The 17,294-nt window shown below is 42.7% G+C and overlaps 1 protein-coding gene across 10 annotated transcripts in view; it reads right to left on the reverse strand.

Moving 5' to 3' along the window:
* Nucleotides 1-1,279: 1,279 nt before the first annotated feature.
* BCL11A (BCL11 transcription factor A) overlaps nt 1,280-17,294 on the reverse strand; it is a 100,938-nt gene continuing 84,923 nt past the window's right edge. For 4 of the 10 annotated variants that reach the window (XM_019428937.2, XM_019428745.2, XM_019428807.2 and 1 more), the window contains one exon: nt 6,779-12,033. In XM_019428937.2, coding sequence (XP_019284482.1) covers nt 10,013-12,033 — 2,021 coding nt within the window. In that variant the 3' untranslated portion in view covers nt 6,779-10,012. Of the gene's footprint in view, nt 2,170-6,778; nt 12,034-17,294 lie in introns of those variants that run through there. The other 6 variants (XM_053890711.1, XM_019428878.2, XM_053890712.1 and 3 more) reach the window with 3 other exon arrangements.

Genomic DNA, 17,294 nt, shown 5'->3' on the forward strand with positions numbered 1-17,294 from the left:
TCACTTTTTCTAGGTATCAGCAAGGAGCTTAGCACATTCAGGGAGGATGCTGTCACAGAACCCCTATTGGTCTCAGGTTTCAGCAACACAAAGGCAGAGCATAGGGCAGGGAGAGTGTTGCTCCATGAAATGAAGCTTGTCTGGAAGTCCCATCTCACCCAGGTGGGAGGAACTCTCAAAAACTCATCAAGGCCACCTAGTCAATCAGGGTTATTTATGTGTCGTGGAAAAGACACCAGGGAGAGAGGGCAAGGAGGGACCCTTGTTCCCAGCCCCTCCTGCAGTGCACACAGCTGTTGGTAGAAAGAGACAACTTTGTGTGCCCTTACCTATGGACATCCTTGATGTGTGTGTGTGTGTGTGTGTGTGTGTGTGTGTGTGTAAGCCATACTTGGGTATGTTCATGAACATCTATGGCTTGTGTGCTAACACAGGGAGAGACACGCTCTTTGATAAGTTATAGAGTTCAGTGAAATCAGTTCTGGACTAGACACCAGAACACCTGGCTTCCCTCCTCTCCTCCCTGATTGTCCTGGCCTCGATCTTCTCACCCACAGAGTGCAAGTTGTGAGGTCTGTCCCAACGAGGATCAGATGAAATAAGGTACATGAAAGCACTATATAAAGTATAAGGCAATAGAGTACTGTAAGAAGTCATTATTTATGATGAATAAGCAGGAAAGAATCCAGATGCCAATTATCTTGCTATCTTCTCATGAGGCTAGGCAATCTAGCCAGAGGGTGGTGAGTGGGTAAGATTTTCCTCACTTACGTTCACAGCCAATATGTAAATCTATAATACACAGGTGTCTGAGTTCTATTATTTATAAACCTATTTTAATATGCTATATTGTTTCTAGCTCTCTTCTCGTTCTCCAGGCAATAGGAAACACCAAATTGAGAAAAGTTCTTTGCAAATTAACTGGACCAGAAGGGATTTTTATCACCTGTTTGTAGACCTAACTTATTCGTGTCACTAATTTCCAAGCAATGGACGTCACGATTATAATCGTGTGTTCTGATGTGAACCTCTTTCCCCCTACAATTTTCCCCCTTATAAAATCTGCCCCAAATTTCCTGGTGTTAGTTAATGTAAGTAATAAAGAAGTTTTATGTGTGTTTGTTTGTCTGTATTAAGATATATTTGCCAAAGGTTTGGGAACCTAAAATTGGAATATTTAATAAGCCGCTACTGACATTTATCACCTTCTTTGGGATTTACCACTAACCCAGTGACGTTATCTTTCTTGAGCTAAATTAAAAGACAAATTCAAATCCTGCATGGTAGCCACCAAAAGCATATATTTGAAAAACAGAATTCAGCGTGCCATATTATGCATTATTTAATGGTATGCAAATTATAAGTCAGACAGTTAGGAAAACCACACTTCAGCATTAATAAACAGCAGCACTACTACTACATTAATTATGATATTGCTATGATTTATTCCCAAGTTTTGCATGTTGATTCTCCTTGAAAATTTATGCCATCTGATAAGCAGTAACCTCCTTCCCCTCCTACACCTCCTACCCATTCCTCAAATCTGTTCCTCCTACCCACCCCATGGATGTCTGCAGGAAACGGGTACAGAAATACAAAGTCATAAGCAGCTGCATTGTCTTATAAGCATCAATAATTAAAGAACAAGCAAACACCACCTAAAGCTCCAACATTTATTGTGTCAATGTTAAGCACACTTTTTAAAAGACAACATAGAATGTATAGAAACAAGGGGTTGGGGGACTCATGCTCGATTCCACAATACAGGTAATTAGGTTGGCTGGTTTCAAAAGGGCCAGGACGTCACTCAGGACAGCGATGGTCCATGGGCCCTCTATATGGGACTGATTCACCGTTCCAATGTGGGTCTGTTTTTTTGCTTTTACTTTTTTTTAAAAAATATAAATAAAATGGCACTGCAGGCCTGGGCAGGAAGGACTCTGCAGGACTCTGTCTTCGCACAACGGCTTCTTGGAGGCTACTGTCGGAAAACATCACAAACTAGCAGGATGACAGGCCACGCAGATGTCGGCTGGGCAGCACGCGTCCACCCCGCCCCTGGGGACTTCAAATTTTCTCAGAACTTAAGGGCTCTCGAGCTTCCATCCGAAAACTGCCACACATCTTGAGCTCTCTGGGTACTACGCCGAATGGGGGTGTGTGAAGAACCTAGAAGAAGGTTGGAGACAGAGGAAGGGGAAAAAAAAAAAGTACAGGTGTGACTCGGCCCAGTGATTTTCTGTTCTCTAACTAGCTCTTTAAAATTATAACTTAAATCAACCACAGGTTGAGCCACTGGCATCTTTAAACATGATTTCAAACTCTATCCCCTCCCCCCAAATCTCTGCCCCCTGAGTACCTTTCCCATGCCTCCCTCCCTGCCTTCCCCACAGAGGACCCAGACCCGCTACCCGATCCCAATCGTATGGTAGTCCTAATAAACTTGGGACACACCTGGAAGGAAACACTTTCCCTTATGACTGAGAAAACTGAGTAGGAAACAGTCCTTTGGTTGAGGAGAACAGGGGAGGGAGGAGGGAAGGGGGACATTTCCTTAAAATAATAATAAAATTATAAAGAAACAAAAACTCAAAATTGATGTAAAAGCAGCACAACGAAAACATGAAATGTCATCAAGTTCAACGTCAAAGCAGCCAACGATTTACAAGAGGCGAACACATCCCTGAAGAGGAAACCAGAACCCAAAATAGTTGCTCCCAAATTGCACCAAAAACTGCCTGTAGTTTCTTTCAAACATGCAGTTTTCTTTTCTTTTCTTTTTTTTTTTTTTTTTCTTTTTGGTAAAGGGGGAAGGCAATGGTGAAGGGAAGAAGGGAGTGGTTATTCTCCTCCGGGGTTCCTCCCTTTGCTGTGTTACATTGACTTGAAGCAGCAGAACTGGGAGTCCGGATGTGCCGAGGAAGAGGGCTACCACTGTGGCATTCCAGGGCTCGTTGCCATGGCGACCCGAAGCAGGGGCCTGGGGCCTCCTCTCCCCCGACTTGGCGCCGCAGGAGGCCCAGGGTCTGGAGCTCAGCTGCTCTCTCGAATGCCCCCTGCGCAGTGGAGACCAGGGCTGAGGGGCCTCCTGTGTCCAGGTGGGCTCTGGGGAACCCCGTTCCCAGTCCAGCCCTGCCACTGTCGTGGAGGCCCCTCTGGCTGATACCCCCATCGAACCCCTTTGTCAGACCTGCTGCCAGTATTGAAAGCTCTACTGACAAGATACGGCCTGGGCATGTACCACGCTCTACGTTATTGAGAAGCACAGCCCCCTGTGGGTTTGGGGGGGGGGGGGAGGGGGGTGTCCTGCGTTAGAGGAGAGACATTGGGGAAATCGCTTAATTTGCCCTTTCTGCTGAATCACAAGGACCTAATATATATGCTCCCTTTAAGTAGTCTTTGCCACTTTACAGAAAGGAAAAACAGTATTTGGATCAACCGTTGGAGTTGTTCAGGCGAGTTTAGGATCTTGAGTACAAATGACCCAGGTGAACTGTACTGATCTCCTTTCCCCTTTTGGAAGGGAGGAATTAATCGCTTCCCATGACCACAGATGACACTGGGAAATAGAGAGAGAGAGAGAAACAGACCCATCCCCCCTAAAGGCTGATTCACTGGCCATGTGTTTTACTCAATGAAACAGAGGGCTAATGGGATAACAAGATGACAGCAAGGAAAAGTGCACACCCAACAACCCATGTCTACAATTTGTAGCTAGAGCAGCCCTGGAATAAACGTCCAGAATCCCAATTCTGGCTGTGTGTTCTGATGTCCGTTGCTCTAAACATGGGTTCATTTAGTTTTAATTGGGAAAGCGGCAGGGCCTTAGGAGACACTTAGGAAAATTTGCTAAGTGCCTCGTGCCTGTTAAAAGTTAACGGTCTTTTAAAAAATATTTTTCCAAGCAGGTTTAAAGAACACTGCCAATCCCATCCTCACACTGGCAAAATTCCCACATTTCTTTCGTTTCTTTCTCTCTTTTTTTTTTTTTTTTTTAAATGGGAAGTTGTCTGAAAAAGAAAAGAGAATGGGATGGGTACATTCTTGAACACACTAGGCCCAGGGACGATGGAGTAACAGAATCTTAATGAAGAGAACACGACTACAACACAGTCCTAAGAACTCATGTTAGTGTGTGCACACGCGGAGCAGGGGAAAGAGGTAGAAAGAAAGAAAGAAAGAAAGAAAGAAAGAAAGAAAGAAAACACCGTATTTCCTCCCTCTCACTCTGAGAGTACAGTGTTCGAAGCAGGACAGGATGGGGCCTGAGGCTCCTCAACTCCTTTTCAGGAAAGCCTGAAATATCCCAGCACCTTTGAACAAACTTTTAGTGTCTGTGAATAAACCTCCTCATTTCCTTATTTCTCCAAATGAAACGATATCTAACTCCCACTGCCACTGCCTTTCAAATCCTCACTTCCAGCATTATGAACGTATACAGTATGGACTTATTACACACACAAAAATGGTATTTAAATAAACAGTTCTAGCACAGAATGCCCTGGGAAAAACTCAACTACTCCACACTTCCTGCCATGGCTGGTACAAATGAAGAAACAAGTGTTCACCCCACTTCTTAGCCACCTTTGCAATGATTTGGCTTCGGTCCTTTTGTAGGGTCCTAAACAAAGAGAAGATAGGAAATGGTCTCAGGATGGGGAGAGCCCACGCACTGGGAGGGTTTCTAAGTTAAAATCTGTGAGAAATAGTATTTGCTGTACTCCTGTTTATTATGAAGCTGTTCTCAAAATGAAGATAAAAAGGAACATTGACGCGTTAAGAGTTCAGGTGGGTAAAGCACATTGCATCAACACATCTGGGTGTCGCATAAACTTGAGAATTCTGAAAACTGTTAATATCCTTAGCATTTCCTCATTTAAAAAAAATCTCGAATTCATCCTCTGTTGGAAATGTTTTTTGTTATTTTGCATTAAGATTTTTTAATTCGGGGGTTCCAGATACAGATGTCAGTTATAAGTTATATTTTTATTGCCTAGATTTTCATGCTCGTATTGTTCACTCAGCTTCAGAAATCATATTTTATAAGAGGGCTTCAATAAGCCAGGAGACTGAGTACCCTGAAGAACGTGTCTCCCGATAAATTTATTTAACTTTGGGACCATGTAAATCAAACATAATCTGTGATTTATCACCACATGTTTGCACCCCTCCCCATTCCCCATTTGATTTAAGAAATTTGAACATACAAGTAAGTATACAGTATCTACCATTAATTCTGTCTGTCAGGATGCAAAACCTAATTATGCTAAGAGCATCATATATTGAAAAATTAAAATGAACACTGTATATAAAACTTGCACAGCTGCACTCATAGCTCCTAATAAAAGAGTAATAGGGACACACAGTGGTTTTATGGACATTTAATACGGTGGAGCAGAAGTCACCACATCGCAAACTGGCATGGCACTGGAGAATATTTCTATCTTGAATAGCATTCTGGATTCAGTTGTGAAGTAACCTAATTCAAAACACAAATATCTCCTCTCAGGTCACTGCCAATTATCAAGTTCTGCAAGATATATCCATCTGATCCCAGCCCCTGTACCCAACCCCAAATCTTCTCTCACGGGATTCCTCTCTGCCTCCACTCTCTGCTTCCCACCCAAACTGGCTTTAAAAAAAATACACCTACTTTCTGTGTATTTTAGAAGGATAAAACTATTCCTGTCTCAGATAAAAGGCATTACATGAAAAGGCCACCTCACAGGCACCAGGGCATAAGAACTGAGCAACGAAAATGCTACCACAAGAAGACAACAGAACGGCTTTTGTTTTGGTTTTTACAAAAAGAAGAACAACGTTGTATCCATTCATCTACACTGGGAACAGGGAGACAGTATCACAGAAGTATGTGTTTTAATAAAGCAAATAGATGCTGCAGCATGCAGTATTTGTAAAACTGACAACACAGATTTCTAAGGAGGGGTTTTTATAATGGACCTAACTTGCTTTTCAAAGGCTATGTTTCATTTCATAAATCTGTTGGTTGGGCAAAAGATCACTGAAGCATATTCCCCCCCTCTCATTTGCTACCAGTCAGGAAAACACTATAAAAAGTTCTAAAAGATCTGTCCCATCTCTGGTCCCTAAGATCACAGGATCACAAGGCAAACCACCATAGATCTCAGGAAATCAGTGGCTGATTCCACAGATTTGCCACATCTGGCTGAACTACTGGTTACTTCTCTCTCTCTCTCTCTCTCTCTCTCTCTCTCTTTCTCTCGTTAACATGATGCCTTTGTTTCTGGATATTTATGGGGGGGAGGGTGATGTTATTTTTGGTATGAAGAAAGACTCATATGGAAATGAAAGAGCTAACTTTTTAAAAAATCTTTTTTTACACTATGTTCTAAGATAGGGCAGGGGAGGGAGAATAGAAAAGAACTTTCAGACAACAAGAACAGCAAAAAATCCAAAGGAAATAAAAGTTTAAGATGCTATTACCAGTCAATTTTTCATTTATATCTGGATGGATTATTGTTAAGACATGAAGGGAAAGTTTTTAACATCAGACTGAAAACACTTTCCATTTCTTGAAAATTATTCTAGAACTATAAAATCTAAAAACTATTTCCATGTTTTGAGATATGTCTATTTTAATATAGTAAGCACTTTATGTTCCTTTAGGGTATAATGCACGCATCAAAATGCCCATAGAAATAATCCTGAAAAAGACTGACTGGCCTTCTCTTAAAACCTGTTATTTTCTTGAAAGTAATTTACAGAGTGTGTCAAATGAGGACACAAGAAGCTTACATTGTGTACTTTAATTTTTTTTATTTTTTTCAATAAAGGGACAAAATGGGTGTATGAACAGGTTAATGCAGACAACTGCCAAAAAAACACAGACAGTGGTTTTTCCAATAGAACTTAACAAAGACCAGAAACAAATACAATAAAAAGCCAGGTTGTAATGACCTTTGGTCATCCAAATAAAAAAAAAATAAAAACAAAGAAAAATAAAAGATCAAATTAAGTGCCTCTGTTTTGAACAGGGCACATAAGCAATAATAAATAGTGACTCCCATAGTAAAAGATAAAATTTCAAGTTACGACAAACAGCTTTCATTACAGGAATAGAAAAGGCCAATAACAAAATATTCTGCATTGCCATTTACAAAAAAGTATTGACTAAAGCGGGCTTTCTCTTTAATATGCTTTGCATATGAAATTCTTTCCAATCTAAATATAAAGCACCATTTAGTTTTTGGCAATGAAAAAAACTGCAAAACATTGTTTTTGTTTTTTTTTTCCTTTTTTTTCTTTCTTTCTTTTACTGCATATGAAGGTAAGATGCTGGAATGTAGGGTGATAGAAGGAAAGGGACAAAAAGCACACTACATAACAAACCAACGTTATTAGCTTGCAGTACTGCATACAGTATGGCAGCAGGAAAAAGGAACGAAAAAGGATATGTACAACCCCTATGACAGCCATCCGTGTGACATTCTAGCAGGCTCCCCCAAACCGCCATTATATGGCTTCTCATCTGTACAATGTCACACTTTTTTGTTTGTCTCTCTTTTTTTTTTTTTTGAAGCATACAAATAATTTGCACTATATTATCCTGCCAAATTAAAAAAATATACTGTGGCAGCCTGTCTTTTTTTTTTTTTCCACTACCAAAAAAGGTACATTGATACCTTTTAAGAGAACAAGCAACAATTAAAAATACAAGCTTCAATATAAATACTATAGTGCCTAACACTAGATGAACATTTAATTCAAATACCATTCTAGAAATACAGAAAAAAGACCATAAATGTGTTTTAGCATAGGAATCAACATGAGTGTGCATTTTCCTATATTTAAGTACTATATAATCTTAAACCTTTCCCCAATGTATGTTTTTTTTTTTTTTTTTACAACCTGAAGAGCGGTGTGTATCCAAGGCATAGAATTTCCACTACCATTTTTAAATGGATAACAAGTCTTGTAACACCACCAAGACAATGGAACCCTAAAATGCAGTTCCCCCCTAAACATAATGAAGTGTTTTTTAAAAAAATTTTTTTTCTTAACATTTATATTTAAAAAAGTTTTGTACAAAAAAATCCTTGCACTGTAGAAGCGAAAGCAATCATTCATTTCTATGTTAAGTGTATTCTGTTTTCCATTCACAGCGCTTGCAATGTTGAGTCCGAGTAAGTAAGCTCATTAGTCAAGTAAATGGCTGGCAAAGTTTTTTTTTTTTTTTAGTTTTTTTTTTTTAAAAATGCTCATCAATGAGATTGTGTTCAATTTTTTTTTTTCAGCATTCTTGCAACTTTTCCCTTAAGTATAGACCTGTAAACTGGGAAAATTGTACAGTGCACTTAATTGTCCTATCTGAGCAGGTTTATTTTATACTCAACCTCTGTATCTCTGATTAGAGAAAAGATACAGATATTACAGGCAGAGTCAAGTGCTATTTGAACACCAACTGGGGCAGATGCTAGCTTAATAAAAAAGAAAAAATTAAAAAAATAAAATAAAAACAATGAATCCTCTTCCATGTTAACACAAATAGCACACAGTGTATGGAAAAGAAATGAAGTACAACTTTTAGGGAGCACAGACATATATACTGCTACTCTTAAAATTCTTTCTCTTCTTTTTTAAGAATGTCACATTTAAACACAAGTCTTAAGAATTCATAGTTAATCATCATTGTATCAGTATTAGCTTATACACCTGTTCTAGTTTAAAATGGCAAATAGTACCACGTTGTGCTAAAAGATCAGGTATTTTCTTCCTCTGTTACCCTCCTGCCAAACCTTATTGTCAGTCTCTTCTTTTTAATATGGTCTACGAGGTCTTAAAGTTTATCATTTGATTGTCCCTTTGACAACCAAGTAGATCTGGATCTATTTCTTTTGGTGCCAGAATTTTTTGAACAGACATTATTTAAGTTATCTTCATAAAATGAATTCCTTACTAATGTATTTAATTGTATTCTGGGGCTTTTGCACGTTGCACATTCAATTTAATCATCATTTAAAAAAAAAAATAAAACTTTGGGCAAAACAGCCCATTTCTTTTAAGCTCTCACCAGGAGCAAAATAGCGTTTATACTGGTATAATCAGTTTTGCTTTTAAGATTAAACTAAAGGGAAAATGATGATTAACTAGGACATAGTGGGTCATATTTTTAGGTAGCCATTGTTGTGAGAAATACAATATAGAATTATATGCTAGGTCCTAAGATTTCTTACCTCACCCAATGCTGAATTAAGCTACAAGTTTATAACAAGTAGAAAGAACCATCAACGTGGTTTTAATAGATCCAAGGCACTCATATTTTAAAACCAAATGATAGAATAAACTTGTTTTGTTTTTCTGTTAAAATTTGTCAATTCAAGGCCTTTTTTTTCCTCTCCAATTGATACATTTAACCCTCTAGAGACAGACATTTAGCTCATAGAGATTTTCTTTCAGTGCTGTCTATTCTGTCTTTAGAGGGTTAACCCAAAGACTGTTTTTCCTCCTCACGTTATAAAATAAAACTGTACATGATATGTATTACAGAATGTATGCAGCATGGTCTTTTTCTCTCTCTCTCTCTTTTTCTCTCAGAACGGAACTGGAAACAGCAACATGTTTGCTCAGCAACGAATCGGGGACAATTTAAAATAGCCATAACATACCATACATGCTGTCTAAGTTTAAAAAAAAAAAACATACACAACATGTAAATTATTGCACAAGAGAAAGGCTCAAAGTTTGCGTAAAATGCAATAGTATTGCCCCATACAGATCATGCATTCAAACGGTGAGAACATAAAGGAAAAAAAGAAAAAGAAAAAAAGAAAAAGAAAAAAAAAAAACAGGTGTGCTGGTGACAAGCACTCTCATATTCTTAGCTTCCGTTACTTCTGTTTGTTTGTTTGTTTAATCACATGGGACTAGAAAAAAATCCTACAGGGAGTGGGGCTGGAGGGCGATGGGGAAGGGGGGGGTGGTGAAAAAAGGAGGTGTCAGGTGGGAGTGAGGGAGGGGTATTAATATACCTCTATTCAGTTTTTATATCATTATTCAACACTCGATCACTGTGCCATTTTTTCATGTGTTTCTCCAGGGTACTGTACACGCTAAAAGGCATCTTACAAATTTCACATTTGTAAACGTCCTTCCCCACCTGGCCATGCGTTTTCATGTGCCTGGTGAGCTTGCTACTCTGGGCACAGGCATAGTTGCACAGCTCGCATTTATAAGGCCTTTCGCCCGTGTGGCTTCTCCTGTGGACAGTGAGATTGCTACAGTTCTTGAAGACTTTCCCACAGTACTCACAAGTGTCGCTGCGTCTGCCCTCTTTTGAGCTGGGCCTGCCCGGGCCCGGACCACTAATATGGGGCGTGCTCCCTCCACTTCCCGTGCCGCTGCGCCCCGAGATCCCTCCGTCCAGCTCCCCGGGCGGCGTGGAGAAGCGCAAGCTCCCGTTCTCCGAGGAGTGCTCCGACGAGGAGGCGAAAGGCGATTGTCTGGAGTCTCCGAAGCTAAGGAAGGGATCTTTGAGCTGCCTGGAGGCCGCGTAGCCAGCGAGCCACTGCGAGTACACGTTCTCCGTGTTGGGCATCGCGGCCGGGGGCAAGTCGAACTCCTTCTCGAGCTTGATGCGCTTGGAGAAGGGGCTCAGCGAGCTGGGGCTGCCCAGCAGCAGCTTTTTGGACAGGCCCCCCGAGGCCGACTCGCCCGGGGAGCAGCCGCGGCCGTTAACAGTGCCATCGTCTATGCGGTCCGACTCGCCGGCCACCGAGTCTTCGTCGCAAGTGTCCCTGTGGCCCTCGGCCTCGGCCAGGTGGCCGCGCTTGTGTTTCTCGCCTAGGACCTGGTGGAAGGCCTCGCTGAAGTGCTGCATGGAGCTGAGCACCATGCCCTGCATGACATCAGGCAGGGCGCGGCCCTCGTCGCCCACGCCCACCACCGCGCCCCGCGAGCTGTTCTCGTGGTGGCGCGCCGCCTCCAGGCTCAGCCCGAAGCCGTAGTCCACCCTCTCGCTCTCCGTCAGCTCCTCCTCCTCCTCTTCCTCCTCTTCTTCCTCTTCCTCGTCGTCCTCCTCTTCCTCCTCGTCCCCATTCTCCGGGATCAGGTTGGGGTCGTTCTCGCTCTTGAACTTGGCCACCACAGACTTGAGCGCGCTGCTGGCGCTGCCCACCAGGTCGCTGGTGCCGGGTTCCGGGGAGCTGGCGGTGGAGAGGCCGTCGTCGGACTTGACCGTCATGGGGGATGACTTGTGCATGTGCGTCTTCATGTGGCGCTTCAGCTTGCTGGCCTGCGTGCACGCGTGGTCGCACAGGTTGCACTTGTAGGGCTTCTCGCCCGTGTGGCTGCGCCGGTGCACCACGAGGTTGCTCTGAAATTTGAACGTCTTGCCGCAGAACTCGCATGACTTGGACTTGACCGGGGGCTGGGAGGGAGGAGGGGCGGATTGCAGAGGAGGGAGGGGGGGCGTCGCCAGGAAGGGTGGCTTGCTACCTGGCTGGAATGGTTGCAGTAACCTTTGCATAGGGCTGGGCCGGCCTGGGGACAGCGGTGGGCTAGACGTGTTCCCTGCCAGCTCTCTAAGTCTCCTAGAGAAATCCATGGCGGGAGGCTCCATAGCCATTGGATTCAACCGCAGCACCCTGTCAAAGGCACTCGGGTGATGGGTGGCCAGGGCCATCTCTTCCGCCCCCAGGCGCTCTATGCGGTGGGGGTCCAAGTGATGTCTCGGTGGTGGACTAAACAGGGGGGGAGTGGGTGGAAAGCGCCCTTCTGCCAGGCCGGAAGCCTCTCTCGATACTGATCCTGGTATTCTTAGCAGGTTAAAGGGGTTATTGTCTGCAATATGAATCCCATGGAGAGGTGGCTGGGAAGGACATTCTGCACCTAGTCCTGAAGGGATACCAACCCGCGGGGTCAGGGGACTTCCGTGTTCGCTTTCTAAGTAGATTCTTAATCCATGAGTGTTCTGTGCGTGTTGCAAGAGAAACCATGCACTGGTGAATGGCTGTTTGCAAGTTGTACATGTGTAGCTGCTGGGCTCATCTTTACCTGCAAAATAATACAACACCAACATCAATGTTTAATCGCGGAGGAGGACGTTAGCAATTGCTTATTTATGGTTCACCTCCAGCTTTCCCTGCCCCCAGCCCTCCACCCCACAGGCCTAAGCCCTCACTGATCTATAATATTCCCTGTGCCTAGAATTGGTGCCTGGTTCATCTGGTGGCTGGTGCCCAATAAATATTTGTCGAATCGGTCTTTCTGCCATTTCATTCTGTTCTAAGAATTTTAAATCCGATCTCCAAAGCAGAAAAATCTGCACCAATTCAAGCTTGAGAATGAGGATCCCTACATTCTAAGGAACCTCAGCAAACCTCTTCTGAACTCTCCAATCTGTCACCAGCTGTGGTTTGGGGCAAGCTATTTCATCTCTGTGCCTCTGTTTCCTCATTTGTTACGTGAGGGCCTTGGACAAGGTGACCTAAGGGAAACTTTTCTGCTTCCTAAATCCCATCGTTCTATTCTCCCCTGGGTGGCAGGTGAACTTTCTAAATAGGCAATCATTTCATAGGGATATCAAAAAAGAGAAGGTCAACTCGTTACAATTCTCTATGGCCCTGGAGATGCTTTTAATCTTAGCCTGAAACACACTAATTGTTGATATTGTTAAAAATGGGAAGGTACTCCTAAAATAATTCCAAGGAAGAGAGACTAGCAACATTCTCACATCCCAGCCTTGTGTGAGGATCAGTGAGTCCCAATCCTGGTTCCACAACACCCTATGGGGACTCCCATTTTTATCTCAAGGGATGTTGCAAAAAATCTCAAAAGAGAAATTTAATTCGGATTTAACCAACAGGCCGTATCAAATCTTTAGGAGTTGTTCCCCCAGTCAAACAAATGCAAGTCTGGAGAAGTTAGGAGGAGCGGCTGGTGCCAACTTAAGCAGACACAGCATCCTAGTTTAAGAACAGTTAAAGCAGCCAGCACCATGACGGGCAGCAGGCTGAGAAATGCTACACTATCCTCCTCCTCATTATTTTGAGAGGCTAACAACGAGAACCAAATTATACAACATCCTGCGCCCTCGGCTGAGCCTCAGCTCCAGTTGAGAAAGAAACAGAAAGATACAGTTCAGCTAGTCAACTCTTTGGCCAGTAGCCAAGCCGTCTGGAGAGGGGCCCTGCTTAAGTCACATTATTTCTCTCTCGCTGAAAAGAACCCGAGAGTGGTAAATGCCACTTTGGCAAAGAGGGGGCCAGCTTGACTTCACGATCATTCATTTTTGGAGATAGCTAAATTTAAAAAAATATATATATATACACACCAAGGGACTAACAGTTTACCAGTCAACTACAACATTAAAAAGGGCCCAAATATTGGTGGCCAAAGGACAAGGTTGAGAAAAAATAGATGAACTTCCCAGGGATTCTCAAAAAGCCAGTGCATAAAGTACAAATGAGAAATAAACTTTAGCCAGTCTTTTAAAAGGGGGGACTAGAGGAGTCGCTTAAGGCCCCAGCTAGTATTTGTCAGTAACTTTTTTAAAAGCAAAAAAAAAAAAAAAAATCCACCATGGAGCTAAAGAGTGGGAATGAGGAATTAATCAATTACGACGATTCCTCCATTTAGCAAGTCAGAAAGAAAAGCTGGCAGGGTCTTCTCAGGAGCCCCAACACTTGCATTCCCAAACAAGCCAGCCTTGCTCAGAGCACTTGTCTGAATAATGGACTCCCTGCCCTGACCTTGTGATTTACTTTACAATGCATTTATAATCTCACTCAATATATCCCACTCCTGGGTAAATCTCTTTAACAAGATTAGATGATAAGATACCAAAATTAGGTTTCCAACATTTGCCTAATGTGGAGGGAGGGGAAAAAAAAAAAAAGGCAGAAAGATTTTGAAAGAAAACGCTGACATTAGTATCACATTATCTGCCTATTTTTGTTTGCCTCCTTTCTTCAAAGGGAAATAAAAAGCATCATTGAGAGTATTTTCATAAATTTTTTGTTGTTGTTGAACAATGACTTGGGTTCTAAATAGGCAGGAAAAAAACCTATCTGGTTCCAACTAACATGACCCTCTGTGGCTTTCTCCTTTGCCTCTCTAGGACTCTGTGTTATTATCATACATTTAGCCTGACAATCCGGATTGGATAAGTAAAGAGAAGATTTGTCAGCTGAAACAAGTCCTTAACACTTTCATCACTCCAAATGCCTTAAAATCATATTTTCGCTTATGATATCCTACTGAATCCCAGGACTGGACCCATAATTAGCAATCTGGTTTTGCATGCACGCTGACCACGGCTACGGATCAGTGCCAAAATGTGCACAGCCCTGCATCAAGGGTCTCACCTGTATCCTTTCCAAAAGGCTTAAACAAGCAAAGTCCATTTTATTTTGCTGCTCTGAACTTCCTAAAATTTTGTTTTCAGAGCCAGTGATGTGATAGTATTACACTATGTTCACACTGTGCTGTTACCCTCCCCTCTCAGACATCAGGTCAGAGAAGATAGCATTTTATCTTATAATGAGCATACAACATACAGTTTTCACTATCGCATTTTAGTATTCCTATCAACTAGATATTCTAGATCATGAGGGCAGCTAGTGTAATCATAATGTCAATGAGAAGGGCTGTTACGATTGAGACTAAAGATTACATCAAAAGAGCTGCTTTGAAACTGGTAATTATTACCAGTCCACTAATAGCAAATGATGCATTACAGTTTCACCATATAATCTGTATTTCACTCAGCTCATGCCAGTGCACCATATTATATTACAGTGCGCACAGATTCTCAATTCCTAAACTGCAGTCATCAATAAATGTGTTACTTGCCATAATTTGTGAAATTACTTTGTTCATAACATCTTTGATGGTTTAGAAAGACCAGAATTGATTTCCTGCGTGGCAAAATTAGGGCTACATTGATTTATTGACGTGTAAAATATAATAATATTCTTCATTTACTCTGACGAAAATCAACTTCTCAATTTGAGAGCCTCATTGGGCATTCACGGGGATTGTTTTGATTTAGAGCAATAAACTGAGTCCTGGCCCCAAGCATAGGAACTCCAGGCATCAAATAGTTAAAATCAGCCATTAGTTCACCTACCAGCTTTTATTTTATTTCATTTTGTTGTATGGGAAGGAATAACCCCATTTTTAGTTTGTCGCCAATGCTAAAGAGTCATGTGATCTAAGCCTCAGGATTGAGAAAAACAAGGAAGTCTGACACCAGAGGCCTGGCTCTACTATTTGCCAGCTTATGGGCTCTGAGACACTTAATTTCTTTGAGCCTTAGGTTTCCTATCTGTAAAATGAGCATAAAAACAGTACCTTACAGAATTGTGAGGTTCAAATGACAGACGTGTATAAAAGCCATTTGTAAACTACCAGGTCCAAGGTGAATGTGAGTTTTCATTACTCCCAGGCTTGGTTAGTTACCTAGCATGATGACTGACCAGGTTGTACACCCAGAAAGGCTTCCAGAAGAAGGCTGGAATCCAGAATCTAGAATCCAGGCCTCAGGCCAAAGGGAGGGAGGTCCTGGCTACAGGGTGGCAGGAGGGGCCATTTTAAGGCCCATGACTGTGGTCCACCAGCAGGGATGCCACAGGGAAGTGCTAAGTGCTCAGTGCTCTGAAAGCCAAGGGCAGCTGCTTAAGGCAGTTGAGTGGCCTGGGGGTCAGCTCTGCTGAATGCTTTCTGGAACTCCACAACCCATTTCCACATACCTTGTCTGGTCACTCCTAAACTGGTCCTGCCAGCATGGGCACCAGCAAACTAGGTACCCTCCCTTTGCAGGAAGAGGGGGAGAAGACATGGATTCTGTAGCAGGCTCCTAGTTTCCCACCCCTGCCCTCAGGAGGGTCAGCGGAAGAGGGAGAGACCTTGAACTGATTCCCAGGCCAGCAGCCCTCGGCCACTCAGCTCCACCCTCCTCTCTGCTGCCCTACTCCCTTCTCATCCCTTCCCTCCAAGGGGGTGGCTCTGTTCCCACAGCCCAGTGTGGGGCCCCAGGCACCCCCAGCAAAAGGAGGAGAGCTCTCCCCACCCAGCCAGCATGTAGGGACTCGAAACCGTGAGTCCAACCCCCTAAACTCTGCAATCGGTGACCTAACCCAGGCTTAGGCCCAGCTTCGTGTTGGGGAGGGGATGGCAGAAGAGGTGCTTTTAACCCCTGCACCGCCCAGCCCTCAGGACTTGAGGACTTGTGAAATTCACACAATAACTCTTTGTTACCTAGGATTACCTAGGAGTTAACAAAATAAACAACTGGCTTCAAATTTGGTCTCAGGGCGCATGCTCTGCCCTGCAGGCAGACACCATTCACAAGGTGGCTGGGTGTACTTTATCTCTCCCATCTAAAACCAGGTCCCCTGTATGGCTGAACTCCCCACCATTATGCTCTTTTTTATGTTCTTTCTTTTCTTCTTTCCACAACAGGTAACCTTTCACTGACTTTCAAAATAAAAATTAATTCCTTAAATAAAAATGAGGTAGGTGTCACACTTCTTTTTTTTTTTTTTCCTTGAACGTGCTTTTTTGTGTTTGGGGCAGAATCCACCCCTACCCCCACCCAACTTTTTAGCCATGCATGACTCATATCATTTATTACTACACAGAAAAGCAAACTGTATTACCTTCTAGAACAACATCTTTCAAAAACATTTTCATAAACATATAAATCTGAATTTCACAAAAAGATAAAAGTCGGTTTGCACACATAAGCGGATGGTGTTAATGGTGTTAATGGTGGTGATGGCGGTGGTAGTGGTATCTTTGAATTTAAGCAACAATGCTGTGCATTTTTCTCTAAAACTAGGAGAAAAACACGTAGAAATCGTTCTGTGTGTGCACATATATAATGCGCCATGTATATATACAAATATACCATGTTTAAATACACATGTAAATGCATCTATAACATGCATGAGAATAACTGTAGAGTAACTCTAAACTGACCTCTTTTGATTCTGGCCTCTGCTAACAGGTATGCCATGGAATAAACTCAAAGTCCTAAATGAGGCCATGGAAGTGAATGTCCAGCAATAAAATGGGCCCTGGACACACAGAGATCTATGGTCACCAGCTGTGGAGCCAGGTAAGACCCTGGGGAGGAGACCCACAGGGATGAGCTACTGTCAGCTCCATGGGAATGACACAAAAAAGGGGAGGGAAAAAGAGGAGGGGGTTGAGTGGAGCAGGGAGAGGGTGCCAAGTGAGTAATGGAATAATACATATGTGGATGCCAATCTATTTTGGAAGTAACTCCTTTCAGTACTTAAAAAGTAAGG

This window comes from Panthera pardus, unplaced genomic scaffold, assembly GCF_024362965.1.
Source record: "Panthera pardus isolate Hobbes unplaced genomic scaffold, ASM2436296v1 HiC_scaffold_25, whole genome shotgun sequence".
In the NCBI taxonomy this organism is placed as follows: Eukaryota; Metazoa; Chordata; class Mammalia; order Carnivora; family Felidae; genus Panthera; species Panthera pardus.